General features: G+C 49.7%; 1 protein-coding gene across 2 annotated transcripts in view; it reads right to left on the bottom strand.

Annotated features, from left to right (window-relative positions):
* The window catches only part of RAB6A (RAB6A, member RAS oncogene family), a 54,838-nt gene that overhangs the window by 16,922 nt on the left and 23,197 nt on the right, over positions 1–14,719 (bottom strand). For both annotated transcript variants that reach the window (XM_061458157.1, XM_061458156.1), the window contains exons 2-3: positions 7,915–7,973; positions 994–1,047 (exon numbers count right to left, since the gene is read on the bottom strand). In XM_061458157.1, coding sequence (XP_061314141.1) covers positions 994–1,047; positions 7,915–7,973 — 113 coding nt within the window. The remainder of the gene's footprint in view (positions 1–993; positions 1,048–7,914; positions 7,974–14,719) is intronic.

Consider the following 14,719-nt stretch of genomic DNA (forward strand, 5'->3'; position numbering starts at 1 on the left):
GAAAACTTCACGTTCACCTGTGGTTCTGCCTCCTCAAGGTTTTCCTGCTCTGCTGTCATCCTCACCCAGGGAACCTCCAGCAACTTGGTGGTAGAAAAAATCAGACCACATCCATCATCCATTTCTAATGGAAGAGCCTTTCACTGCTGTCAAAGCACTGGAAAAGCTTCTAATGTGCTTTTTTTTATCGAGAAGGATAAAATGTTATCACTCTCTATTTATGCCTTAGCCACACTGCAAAGTAACATACACCTAAATGAGGCTGTCTCTTACCATCAAGGTTCTGAAAGAAAAGGCAGGATATACTGAAAGCAACACATATGGCAAGATGGGCAAGGAAAGAACACCTCATTGCTCAAGCACTTTCAATGCAATCGCATTGATTGGGGGTTTCTACAAGCCCAGGAGCTTCTGCAGCTCTGCACAATTTGCTTCTGCAAATAGCACAACTCTGAATGCCTTCATTAAGAATCTGAGCTCATTGAAACCACAGGCTTGCTTCCACACAGGAGTCATTTCACTGGGGAGCTAGAACTGCGCCAAGCTGAGAAACAAGCACTGTTTGTGGATCATTATTAAAGGCAACCTTCTTTTTAAACCAGTAACATTAATATTGAGCTATTAACTAGAAACATTTGTATTTCATCCTTCAGTCTTTTGACATCAGAACCTGAAGGGGATAAGCATGGTCCCCTCCTCCACATTCCCATCATTCTGCACCCCTCAAACCATCCGTATCTCTTTCTCCAAAGAGGATGACACTGCAGCACCTTCTGCATGTGTCAATGGCACTTATGAACCAAGAGGTGATTTCCCATTGCCCCAAACAGAGCAGGGAGCTGTCTCCACAGCCCTTGTCAGTCTGGAAGCAGCTGGTAGATGCTGCTCAGTCTGTGCTTCCAAGTGATCTCACAACTGTGGGCTGCACAATTACAACAGATGCTGATCCTCATTCCTACTGTACATAGAGAAGGGCACAAAACTCTTACTCACTGTTCGATCCTCCAGATACATGGTTTTCGATAAGAAGTCGATGCCAATTGTTGCCTGTAAGAAAAGGAAAAAAGCTCTTAAATTAAATGTCAGAACAGTGGTGATGATTCCCAGGGCAGAAACGTTCCTGCCACCTCGGAATGCAGCACCTCTGCAAGAAACATACACTGGTTTTCTTCCTTTCAAGATAAAACTACCTGTACGATTCAATAAGCAGTTTCCTTAATATCCATAACCAGAACAACATCTCAAAGCACAAAAAGGTGTTAATATTGACTTCAGCTTCTGCACATTGACAGCTGAATCCATACAGATGGGTATCAGCAAGGATCTTTATGCAGATGACCTAAGGCAACATCCCTCAGCTGAACCAGGGTATCAAAGCACACCATATTCTTCCTGACTGCACAATATATTCACCTATTTTAATGTTATGGGATGACAGAACAAGGGGAATGGCTTTAACCTGCCCGAGGGGAGACTGAGATGAGCTCTTAGGCAGAAGCTCTTCCCTGGGAGGGTGCTGAGGCGCTGGCACAGGGTGCCCAGAGAAGCTGTGGCTGCCCCATCCCTGGCAGTGCTCAAGGCCAGGTTGGACACAGGGGCTTGGAGCAAGCTGCTCCAGTGGAAGGGGTCCCTGCCCGTGGCAGGGGTTGGAGCTGGAGGAGCTTTAAGGTCCTTTCCAGCCCTAACTTTTGCACGATTCTATGAAACCTGGAGGTGTTTGTGTCCCGGTATCCATTCCAGTATCCATAGGGAATACCATGGCAGCAGTGATTTAGCAAATCCCCCATTAAAAAGAGAAAAAGCCTGTCTGTGAGGTAACAGGGATCTGCTCCATGGGAATCCAGTCAGCTCCTAAGGAGAAATGGGTGTATTTAAGGGCCTGAGCTGTGCTCGCCGCAGTTGGATCCCATCTTATCCCCACCACATGATGTACATTCCTTATGCCAAAGGGATGCAGGCTGTTTCCCACGTGGTTACATAGCTGCAGTCGGGATGCTTTATTCCCTGCAATCCTTTTGTCAGGAAAGGGGCAGCCGTTGAGCTCAGAGGTCAGCTCAGGAAAAGGTTCTGCTTCCCACACATGTTACTCATTTGCTTGGCATTTTTGACTCCACTTCTTACAACCCCGTGCAGCTGCTGGTTCCCAGACTCTTGGTTTTGGGGGGAGCATTGAATGGGGAGAGAGAAACGTCAAAACCTCTTACAGGGATCTCATAACACCACATGCACATGGAGCGGGGTGTGCAGGGAGTGTGTTCCCAAGGTTTAACATCAGTGAAGCTGTGGCTACCCCATCCCTGGCAGTGTTCAAGGCCAGGCTGGACACAGGGGCTTGGAGCAAGTTGCTCTAGTGGAAGGGGTCCCTGCCCGTGGCAGGAGTTGAGACTGGATGAGCTTTGAGGTTCATTCCAATCCAAACCACTCTGGGATTGTATGATTCATTAAAGCTAAAGTGGACATCTTCACATCTGCTGCAACACAAAGGTTTGTGCACACACGAGGTCACCAGCTATAACTAAAGCTCAGTTAATCTAAAGCTCACTGCAGCACAACTGCATCCAAGTTTCTGGACACTAGTGGGAGCATCCTTATATGTGTTTAACAGAAGCATCAAAGCACAAGTAAACCCTATCAAGAGCTGCCTCTTAAATACATGATCTTCACTCCAGTTCTCCAGGCTGCAGTGAGGGTGACCCTGTAGGATGAACCTCCAGGTTTCATCTGTAGCAGGGATACCCCGAGGTGACCTGTGGGGGCTCCACTGCTGCCCTGGCTTCAAGAGGACACTGAGCACCTCAAGGAGTTCTGCTGCTCAGAGCCTGGAAAACATTCCAAATGGATTGAAAAAGGAAAATCAAGCAAACACACAGGTAAGAGGAATATCTAAGCTAGAGCAAAGAAGCCTGATGGAACCCCTCCCAGTTATCCCACACTGGAGGTGCTTCTAATGGAAACTCTACTGTATATACTCCATATTGTCAGCCGCTGTCATGTCCTCACTACAGATCCCCATAACTAATTCCCTGCATTCTGCCAGATATTTTACGTGGTAGGAATAAAAACTAAAGCCAGGCAGCTCATGAGCACTGCAGGAGAACCAGCTGCAAATGAATAACAAGGAAAAAAAAAAGCAGAACTGAACAATCCAAAGTTAATTTCCCTTTAACTATATATAATATAACAGAAAACAAACCTTCCTGGCAGGATCAGGATAGCAGATTTGGACCAGAGATGCACAGAGGGAAAACAAACAGTGCTTTATTCCCCAAGATCCGGTGACTTTTCATCTATCATCAAGAACTTTGACATTATTGGTTCAGAGAGATGATACAGCAGAGACATGGGCTCGGGGAGACTGGATGGAGCAGCCTGAGGAGAAGGACTTGGGGTGCTGGGTGAGGAGAAGCTTCCCATGACCCGGCTTCAGTGTGTGCTTGAGCCCAGAACCCCCCCGTGTGCTGGGCTGCACCCCCAGAGCGTGAGCAGCAGCTCAGGGAGGGGATCCTGCCCCTCTGCTGTGTGAAGGGGAGACCCCCCTGCAGCCCTGATCCAGCTCTGGGGCAGCAGCACAAGAGGGACGTGGAGCTGTTGGAGTGAGGCCAGAGGAGGCCACGGAGCTGCTGCGAGGGCTGGAGCAGCTCTGCTCTGGAGCCAGGCTGAGAGAGCTGGGCTGGGTGAGCCTGGAGAAGAGAAGGCTCCTGAAGGGGAGACCTGAGAGCAGCTCCAGTGCCTGAAGGGGCTGCAGGAAAGCTGGAGAGGGGCTTGGGACAAGGGCCTGTAGGGCCAGGCCAAGGGGAATGGCTTGAACCTGCCCGAGGGGAGACTGAGCTGAGCTCTTAGGCAGAAGCTCTTCCCTGGGAGGGTGCTGAGGCGCTGGCACAGGGTGCCCAGAGAAGCTGTGGCTGCCCCATCCCTGGCAGTGTTCAAGGCCAGGTTGGACACAGGGGCTTGGAGCAAGCTGCTCCAGTGGAAGGGGTCCCTGCCTGTGGCAGGGGTTGGAGCTGGAGGAGCTTTAAGTTCCCCCCCCCCCAACACAAACCATTCCATGTCTCTACAACACTGAAACTGCAAGGCAGATACGAGAACCCTCAAAAGACCAATCCAACAACATGCTTCCCTTCTGCTTTTGTTTTACATTGTTTTGGCAGTGGATTCTCCTCGGAAGATTGCCTCAGAAACACTTCTATCCTCCCTTGTGTCTCTCTGATTTCAGTTCACAGAAGAAAGCCTACAAAACCCCCAGGATCCCACACCACACACACACGTCAGGATCTCATTCTGGCTGACAAACTGCTGGAGCTCAGACTTCCTCTGCTCTCCACAGGAGTTGGAACATCAGCTGCAGAGCCCCAAACCTGCCTCAGCCTGTACTTTGTGCCATCCCTCCCACACAGCTGCACGGCAACAGCAGCTCTGAAGTCTCTGTATGCCTGGAGGACATGTAAATGCCATGCAGAAAGGTGTCAAGTCAGCCAGATTCCTGCACTTGGGATGCTCACAGCATGGGAAATGCAACAGAAAGGCCAAGCACAAACCCTGTTTTAGGTCTGGGAATAGAAAATATTTGTGCTAGCTGCACTGAGAAGAACATAGAGCAGGTTGGTTACACTCAAGCTGTGAAACAGCCCTTCACCTAAAGCCTCACAAGCTTTAAGATGTACATGGAATAACTTAGAGCCAACTATGTTTGTTCACTTTATCGTTCTGCCCACAACACAGAGGAAATGCACTATCAAGGAGTGGCTTCAAGCACTTGATATATCCCAGACACTCACTAAGAACCAACTGAAAGAGGCGTTTTGTAACAATGCTGACAGAAGGAGCAAAAAAACTTGGGGGATCTTAACACATCAGCTGTAAAGAGCTGTGCAAAGTATGAGCAGTGGAAAAGCCTACTCACTGATGGGGAAAACACATGGACATTAGGCTAAGCTAATTACCATCAGTGAGGTGCAGGCAGGTTTAACCTGCTTGTGGAATGCTGTGCACCATAGGGAACAAGCAGGAACTCAGCACACTCTGAAACTGATGCAAGGCACTAAGTCCCAGTCACGAGTTTAAAGAGGACAAGGAAAAAAAGAAAGCTTCAGAAGACAACACTATGAATGGGGCCATGTATGAGAAGACTTCTTAATCCACCTGTCCTCACAAAGTTGGTAAGCAATTGCTGTTACCCTGTTTTCACAGAATCACAGACTGGCTTGGGTTGAAGGGCCCTTGTCCCAAGCCCCTCTCCAGCTTTCCTGCAGCCCCTTCAGGCACTGGAGCTGCTCTCAGGTCTCCCCTTCAGGAGCCTTCTCTTCTCCAGGCTCACCCAGCCCAGCTCTCTCAGCCTGGCTCCAGAGCAGAGCTGCTCCAGCCCTCGCAGCAGCTCCATGGCCTCCTCTGGCCTCGCTCCAACAGCTCCACGTCCCTCTTGTGCTGCTGCCCCAGAGCTGGATCAGGGCTGCAGGGGGGGTCTCCCCTTCACACAGCAGAGGGGCAGGATCCCCTCCCTTGACCTCAGTTCAAGCTGGCCCAAGGTAACTTTACTACATCCTAGGAGATCAGTCACTGCCCACTCCCAGAATTCAGGTTGAGCTGGAGAAGGTGCCAGGCTATAAAAGTACTTGGGTTTCATCAAGTGTGTCTGCTCCAAGCAGAACACGTTTCATGACTTGGTTACAGTTGGTAACGTTCTGAATCCACCAAGGGGAGAAAAATCTGTTCCCTGATGAATGTGAAGGGTTTTTTAGGGAGGTGGGAATGGGAAAAGGTAAGAATAACACTGTGACTGCTCTGTTACTTGGGTGCAGGTATCTTGTTTAAATCTCTTCACCCCTTCATGAGTTACTGTCTCTTCAGTACCTCCTCACTGCTCTGCCAGGTGAGTTGGGTACAATGAGATGTAGTTTTCACTCAACCACAGGAGAAGCAAAGCTGCTGTGGTGTAGGAGGGCTGAAGAACACATCATTGCTCCCAAGGGAGCAAACATCCTTTCAAATCCTCCCCACTGTAATCACATGGACAGAGAAGCAGCTCTTTTATTTCATCTGGGTTTTTTTTTCCCCCATCAGTATTTTAATTTCAGGTCTGCTCCTTTTCTCTATGAATTTACATCCTAGTTGTTTCTTGAAGAGGTTTGACCCTCTGTACTTGATGATAATTCAGTTTTCTCCATGGGAAGCTGGTCTGACATAATATACATAATGATTCCAAAATGAATGTGTGAATCAGGAAGAAGTCTTAAGGGCTTGTAAGATAGCTCCAATTTAACTATCACTGATGCAAGCCTAGTCTGGGTGCTAATGTACTGCTTACAGTGTCACTCACCCAAAGACCTCTATTTGACTGAAGTCATTACTGAGCTGATAGGTCCTGTTTGGCTGTAGCTGGTAGAAAGGATGAGCCCAAAAGCTCCAAACCAGAGCAGCTGTTAGTGTCAAAGAGAACACAAATTTCTCCACGTTCAGCATCATTTAGAGACCCCTCAAAGCCAAGTGCTTGACTGCCAATGTCCATCAAACCATGGACGTGTCAGCTGTAGCTGTAGGTTAGCTGATGGGCGATTTGCTCTCTCGGGACACTTCTGCTGAATTTTGAAGGTCTGTTTTCTGAAAGCTGCCCCCACCTCCAATTTGCAGCAGGTTATTTGGGTTCAGGGTGCATAAATCACAAGCTGCAGCTTATTAAAACCTCTGCTGTGCGTTAGTTTTCTTTTGCTGCTGCTGCATAAGAGGAATTTGGCTCTTACCCCTGTAGCTTATCAATAAGCTCTTTTTATGAAAGTGGCATTTGTGAATCAAACAAGACCTGAGCCAAGGAAACCAAACACCAGGAATAAAGTTGTGCCCTTGGTGGTGTGTCATTTACCAGGAGTGATCCCCCTGCATGGAATCCGGAGACCCCCCCCCCTGCAGTCCTGTGTCCAGCTCTGGGCAACAACACAAGAGGGACGTAGGGCTGCTGGAAACAAGAAACTTGGAGAGGGGCTTTGGACAAGGGCCTGTAGGGCCAGGCCAAGGGGAATGGCTTGAACGTGCCCGAGGGGAGACTGAGATGAGCTCTTAGGCAGAAGCTCTTCCCTGGGAGGGTGCTGAGGCGCTGGCACAGGGTGCCCAGAGAAGCTGTGGCTGCCCCATCCCTGGCAGTGCTCAAGGCCAGGTTGGACACAGGGGCTTGGAGCAAGCTGCTCCAGTGGAAGGGGTCCCTGCCCATGGCAGGGGTTGGATCTGGATGAACTTTAAGCTCCCTTCAACCCAAACCACTCTGTGATTCTATGACTCTACGACTTGTCACCAAGCACAAAGCAGTGAGGGGGCTACAGGGCCAAGTGGAATAAAAGACAACCACTGCTTCAGCCCCAAGCTTGCCAACCCAATCTGGTTTCAATAATAAACAATAAATAAGCAGCCACAAGATGGGGACGTACACAACCACCAGGTCTGTGGTCTTTGTTCCATCAGCCAGCAAAAATATCCTAAAGATACTAAAGAGCTCCTGAAGCACACCCAGGCTCACAGTCCACTGCTTTCTGCTCCGGAAGGCCTTGTTCACCCACTGAAGAACCTCTTGCAGCTCAGCCTGATTCTGTTTCCAAAGGAGCTGGGTACCTGTTACATCTTCCCCACAGAGACATTAGATCTGTGATGGTCTGGTGGCAAAGGGTGAAAGAAAACACCCCTGAAAGACTTAACAACTCCTATTACCTGGCTGTAACTAAGAGGCTGTGCTTTCAAACCACAGCAGATGAGCAGCATCCAACAGCAAGATGCTGTTCTGACAGGTTAAAATATGAAGTTAAAAGACTTTTACAGTGAAGAATTTGGTCAGTGTACCAACTCTTTTCCACTTCAAGCAAATGGATTCTTCCTTCAGTGGAAGACACGGCAACAGAGGGGCATTAGAGAAGGCAATAACATAGATCAATTTACCTGGTAGGTGTTGTCGAAGCTGTCATACATGAACCTGGTGATCAAGGAAGTCTTCCCCACTGAAAGAAGAAAGAAAAGACACAGATTCAAGGAACAATTTCAATGCAAGTTTGAAGCAAGCGATTTAAAAATAGTTTCAGGAGGAATTTTACTTTGTGTCCACAGTGTCCACACTGTGAAATCTAACTTCCTACAAGCAAAATAGCAGTTCTTGGACTTCACAGATGTGAAGACCCTGTTAAGCGTATTTTTATCTGAAGGTTGGCTCCTGCATCATTCCTGAGCATCAGTTTTACCCTCAAACATTCATGATTCAAGTTGAAAATGGAAATAATTTGATAGTTCCAGTTTCAAACAAGTTATTTGCCATTTTCCATTAATTCCACCAATGAATGGATGCAATAGGTCTGAGAACCCCTACAACGAGACAGCTCTGGCTCCTAAACCAAGGCAGCTTTAAAATACACCTCTGTGCATCTCCTCAATGTCACACTGTCTGTATCTGTCACACAAGTGGCAGTCCCTGCTGTAGTGTCACAAGATTGAAGAGCATCGTTGTGAAGAGGCTTGTTTACCATCTGCCCATCATTCCTCTGGTCCCTGTCACTCCATTAACTTCACCTTTCCTTTGACAAGGAATTCACTGGAACGTATATGGACCTGCAAGCTGGTTCATACGCTGTCAAAAACACCCTTATCCACCCTGGTGCTGGCTGCAGCTTGTGGCTCTACATTCAGTGACCGCTCAGCATGAGGGAGTCACTTGTGCTGCAATCAGAAGGGGTCACTGCAGCATGTGCAGACAAAGCTGACAGTCACCGAGACACCAGAGAAGCCTCTTTCCTGCAGCCATTTGGGATGCTGCAGCTCCTGTGGAGCTGTGATGCAGCTGGGTGGGCAGCTTGAATCTCAAACTACCTTGAACCACGTCAAAACCCTCATTTCACAATCGAGATCCACATAAACTGAATGCATCACAGAAAGGTTTGGGTTGAAAAGGACATTATAAAGCTCCTCCAGCTCCAACCCCTGCCATGGGCAGGGACCCCTTCCACTAGAGCAGCTTGCTCCAAGCCCCTGTGTCCAACCTGGCCTTGAACACTGCCAGGGATGGGGCAGCCACAGCTTCTCTGGGCACCCTGTGCCAGCACCTCAGCACCCTCCCAGGGAAGAGCTTCTGCCTAAGAGCTCAGCTCAGTCTCCCCTCGGGCAGGTTCAAGCCATTCCCCTTGGCCTGGCCCTACAGGCCCTTGCCCAAAGCCCCTCTCCAGCTTTCCTGGAGTCCCTTCAGTTAACCTATTCCATACTCCTGGAGCTTCCCTGCCCGACCTGCACTCACTTCACAAGAAGAGGGGGGAAATAAGGTGCTACTTGGCTTGCTTATATTTAAATACCTGCTTTAAACACCATTTGGAGAGTGCCCCAATGTGTTTCAGCTCTATGACATTTCTTCTCCAAACAGACCAAGGTTTTCTTTACATCATCTGTCAACAGGCACCAGCTCAAGTCTGCATTAATACCAACTACTTACAGGTTTAATTCCACCATGGCTACTGAAGCACCACCATTTCTCCTTTAAAACACCCCTTGCTTTATAAACCCTGGCAGAAGTAAAAGCCACAATTCCTACTAAGGAAATAATTCAAAGGAAAAGACAAAGAATGTCCTCTTGAAACATTCACAGGTTGAGATTACATAAAAAGACACCTTGGCCAGTGGGTTCCAGGCTTTAAATAGTCCGCTCTTTAAAAGAGCCATTCTTAGGAGCTTACATACACCATCTCACCTCTCCCAGCCTCCACGCACACACCACCCAGCCTGCAATGGCAGCAATGATCCCCATCCCTACAAAAAATAGCTGGATGAATCACCTTAGGATTTATGTACCATCTGTTGCACACTGAAGTGATGGGGATGCAGATGCCTGCTCTCCTGTGGAAGCATTGCTGATGTAAGCCCTGCTTGGAGCTTCACTTGGGAATGAAATCACACAAAGTCATCTATGGATGATGAATTGATCACATTGCACTCACAGAGCAGCACAGAACAAGCCCCTGGGCTGGTCACAGCTGAAGGGCTGCACACATCACTGTGTGAGCACACTGAGCACTGACACAGGGTAACTGTACCTGTGACATTATTATGAGCTCTTAGGCAGAAGCTCTTCCCTGGGAGGGTGCTGAGGCGCTGGCACAGGGTGCCCAGAGAAGCTGTGGCTGCCCCATCCCTGGCAGTGATCAAGGCCAGGTTGGACACGGGCTTGGAGCAAGCTGCTCTAGTGGAAGGGGTCCCTGCCCGTGGTAGGGGTTGGAAGTGGATGAGCTTTAAGGTCCCTTCCAACCCAAATGAGTCTGGGAGTATGATTCTGTGACAGACCTAACAGTAACAAACTGAATTCCCAGTAAGCATAAACGCTTAGGGAGGGACACGACATCATGGAGCTGGAACATAGCAACCTGCAGAAAGAAACGGCTACTCCTTTCCCCCTCCCTTAGCAGAGCCACAGGGCACAGCTACTGAGCCACAAATCACCACTTCCCTTTAGATTTCAGCCCATAAACCCCTGAGAGTTTTATTTCCACATTAGATTTTATCCAGAACACGCTAAAGGAGTGTTAATACCCCCTGTGCATGGCTTTAAAAATGGATAAAAACATAGAACCCCAGCCTGGTTTGGGTTGGAATGGCCCTTAAAGCTAACTTGTGCCTAAGAGCTCAGCTCAGTCTACCCTCGGGCAGGTTCAAGCCATTCCCCTTGGCCTGGCCCTACAGGCCCTTGTCCCAAACCCCTCTCCAGCTTTCCTGCAGCCCCTTCAGGCACTGGAGCTGCTCTCAGGTCTCCCCTTCAGGAGCCTTCTCTTCTCCAGGCTGCCCCAGCCCAGCTCTCTCAACCTGGCTCCAGAGCAGAGCTGCTCCAGCCCTCACAGCATCTCTATGGCCTCCTCTGGCCTCGCTCCAGCAGCTCCACGTCCCTCTTGTGTTGGGGGCCATAAAAATAAGAATAAAGAACATTGCCAATAAAAGGACCAATTTATTGACCGTGGTTCTGCAGGAGAGTTTGAATCCCGCTCTGTCACATGTGGTCTAGCCCATGTTGTTGGCTGTTATTTCTATTGAATCCAAATAATATATTACTTTATGAGCGATTTCAAGCAGCTTAGAGGGCAGAATCAGAATTCAAACTAATCTGAAGAAACGCATTAGTGACCTCAAGAGGAAAATGAAGCTCTGCAGGGAACAGCAGCACAAGGTAATACAAAGGCAAGAACAACTGCCTGCTTATAACACAGACTGCACACAAGTGGGTGAGCAATTCGGGGGTTACAACCAAAGGAAGCAGATCAAGTTGAGATTTCAGCCTTCTTTCATTAAGCAGGTGCTGGGTTTTAATCCAGTGAGTTAATTCAATCTCTTAGAAAAATCTCCCCACACAAATGTGTCCAGGGCAGCATGAGCCAGGGCTGCAGCAGCATTCTCCCTATGTACTGGGCACTGGTGAGGCTGCACCTCGGATCCTGTGCTCAGCTCTGGGCCCCTCACTGCAAGAGAGACATTAAGGGGCTGGAGCAGGGCCAGAGAAGGGCAGTGGAGCTGGTGCAGGGCCTGGAGCCCAAGTGTGATGGGGAAGGGCTGAGGGACCTGGGGGGTTCAGTGTGGAGAAGGCTCAGGGGGGACCTGATGGCTGCCTACAAGTGCCTGAGAGGAGGATGGAGCCAGGAGGGGCTGGGCTCTGCTCCCAAGGAACAAGGGATGGGACAAGAGGAACCGGCCTCAAGCTGCACCAGGGCAGGTTTAGATGGAGCTGAGGAACAATTCCTGCCCCAGAGGGTGCTCAGGCATTGGAACAGGCTGCCCAGGGCAGGGCTGCAGTCACCGGCCCTGCAAGGGTTCACACCCCATGGAGACGAGGCCTCAGTGCCATGGGGCAGTGGTGGCCTTGGCAGTGCTGGGAATGGTTGGACTGGATGAGCTTAAAGGGCTTTTCCAACCTGGTTGATTCCATGAATCTGAACAGCATACTTTAGCCTGAAATATTTCTGGTATTCCACTGGGAAAAGAAGTCACTATTATCCTTAGAGACTATAGGTGGGGGAGGAAATGCTGTGGATGGGGTTTTCTCCAGCCCTGATGAGGGCAACAGCAGAGGAAGAAAACCCTCAACCAATTCAGGAGCTTTTTGGCAGGAGAAAGGCAGTTTGCAGAGTCCACCCAGAACTACTGAAAGGTGATGGACAGCAGAGAAATGACCTTGTGATAAGGAAAAGTGGTCTCAGCCTCTTTCTGTAGCTCAAGATCTATCGGCTAAAATCCAAGTCCAAACAAAGCCCTAGCAGAAAAGGCATGCAACCTTAGCACTGGGGTAATTAAACTCTGGAATAACCTATTAAGCTGGGCAGTGGATGCTCCTCCCTCCCTTGGAACGCAGAGCTGTCAGATGTCATTCCATTGCTGCAATTTACGTGCAAAGGCATCCAAGAGTTTTCTGAAGCAGAGGGAAGTGAAGAAGTGATTAACCAAAACCCCCTTTTGTTCCAGGGCTGCACCTGAACATCAGGGTTGGAAGTTCTTCTGGACACACAGATCACTGGTGGCTCCCACAGGGAACCACCAAACCCGACCAGCTCCCATTAATACACACTGCAGAGCCTGCCTGATGCTCTCTTCTGGAGAGCTTTCTGGGGAAGAGCAGAAAGAGAAGGGTTTTGCTGTACAAGAGAAGAGGTGGAAGCATTCACCCACATTAACTGGGATAAGCCATGATGTTTTCATACATTATGGGACAGGATGAAGTTCAGTGTCCAGCTCTGGGGCAGCAGCACAAGAGGGACGTGGAGCTCTTGGAGCGAGGCCAGAGGAGGCCCCAGTGATGCTGCAAGGACTGGAGCAGCTCTGCTCTGGAGCCAGGCTGAGAGAGCTGGGCTGGGGCAGCCTGGAGAAGAGAAGGCTCCTGAAGGGGAGACCTGAGAGCACCTCCAGTGCCTGAAGGGGCTGCAGGAAAGCTGGAGAGGGGCTTGGGACAAGGGATGTAGGGACAGGCCAAGGGGAATGGCTTGAACCTGCCCGAGGGGAGACTGAGCTGAGCTCTTAGGCAGAAGCTCTTCCCTGGGAGAGTGCTGAGGCGCTGGCACAGGGTGCCCAGAGAAGCTGTGGCTGCCCCATCCCTGGCAGTGTTCAAGGCCAGGTTGGACACAGGGGCTTGGAGCAAGCTGCTCCAGTGGAAGGGGTCCCTGCTCATGGCAGGGGTTGGAGCTGGATGAGCTTTAAGGTCCCTTCAACCCAATCCTTTCCATTATTCCATGACTCTATGAAAAATGCTGTTCTCATATATAAACCCAGGAAGCTCCTAAGAGGCAAGGTCTGAGCACAAGCAGATGCCCAGTGATTAACATCCTCCTAAACCAGCAACTGAATCATCAGCAGCAAAGAGCAAAGCACCCAACACACATAATTGAGTTAAAAGATGGGAACTTGTGAAGTTCCTATCAGGGAAATTGCCATTAACTCTGAGAGCCCCATTTCAAAGCCTTCAACAGCTAATTGAGTGAAGCTGATCGATCCTCTTTGTCTGGAAGCCGTGAGCCACTGCCTAGCCCTGATTTCACAAAGAGCATTCATCTGCAAGCTGAAATCAATGCACATATCTCCTGGTTCCAGCAGCTCTGATCTGACAGCAGCCACTGGAGGGATTTCAAGGTCGTTCAGCTGATTCTTGAACACTGCCTTGTCCTGCTTCTGGAGCCTCATGCGCTGAAGATTTGTATATCCAGTGCCAAACACCACTCATGGCATTGATTAATGGTGGGTACCAGCATCTCCTCCGTGCCAGCACATGCAGGATACGTGCTAGTGCCTGGTGCTGGCAGCCCAGCGAGCAGCACTCCATGCTGTGTGCTGTAACGAGTCACTGGGGAGCCTCAGAGGAGAGCCAGGGAGGGAAGAGCCCCATTAGACAACACAAATCATCCCCCTGCCAGACGGGATTAGAAGGGCAGTTGTTGCCAGGCGGAGTCTGCAAAGGGCTCAGGAAACAGTCAACAGTGACCTACAAAGGGAAAGTAATTGGGATTGTGCCACTGCTGCTGGATGATGCATGAGGAGCGGGGCTTACAGGCCCGCTTCCTCTTCTTGGGCACGTGTTTGCCTCTTCTACACCAGAAACTCACATCTTAGAATGGTTTGGGATGGAAGGGACCTTAAAGCTCATCCAGTTCCAACCCCCTGCACAGGCAGGGACTCCTTCCATTAGAACAGGTTGCTCCAAAAGTCCTGTCCTTGGGCAAAATAGGACCAGAGGGAATGGTTTCAACCTGCCCAAGGGGAGACTGAGCTGAGCTCTTAGGCAGAAGCTCTTCCCTGGGAGGGTGCTGAGGTGCTGGCACAGGGTGCCCAGAGAAGCTGTGGCTGCCCCATCCCTGGCAGTGTTCAAGGCCAGGTTGGACACAGGGGCTTGGAGCAAGCTGCTCTAGTGGAAGGGGTCCCTGCCCATGGCAGGGGATTGGAGCTGGATGAGCTTTGAGATCCCTTTCAATCACCTCAAACCAGATGCCCCAATACCACCTGAGGAATCCTGGTGAAAGCTACCGCTCCAAGATCTTCCAACAACCACCTTCTCATCACCTTCCACACTCAGATTTGTTGGTGCTTCAAGAGTGCATCTAAAGTCACTAAAACTAAAGAGTCACTAAAACTCAAAACACTTAATGCTCAGAAGCAGTAAACTTGCTAGTGAAAACTGGAAAGTACCAACCCAAGGCAACAAGAGGAGAAAGCTCTGGTAAGAACAACAAACTGAATTATGAATGCC

This window comes from Pezoporus flaviventris, unplaced genomic scaffold, assembly GCF_033815535.1.
Source record: "Pezoporus flaviventris isolate CSIRO_AGI_PZ_B2104156 unplaced genomic scaffold, CSIRO_AGI_Pfla_v1 ptg000025l, whole genome shotgun sequence".
NCBI classification, from domain to species: domain Eukaryota; kingdom Metazoa; phylum Chordata; class Aves; order Psittaciformes; family Psittacidae; genus Pezoporus; species Pezoporus flaviventris.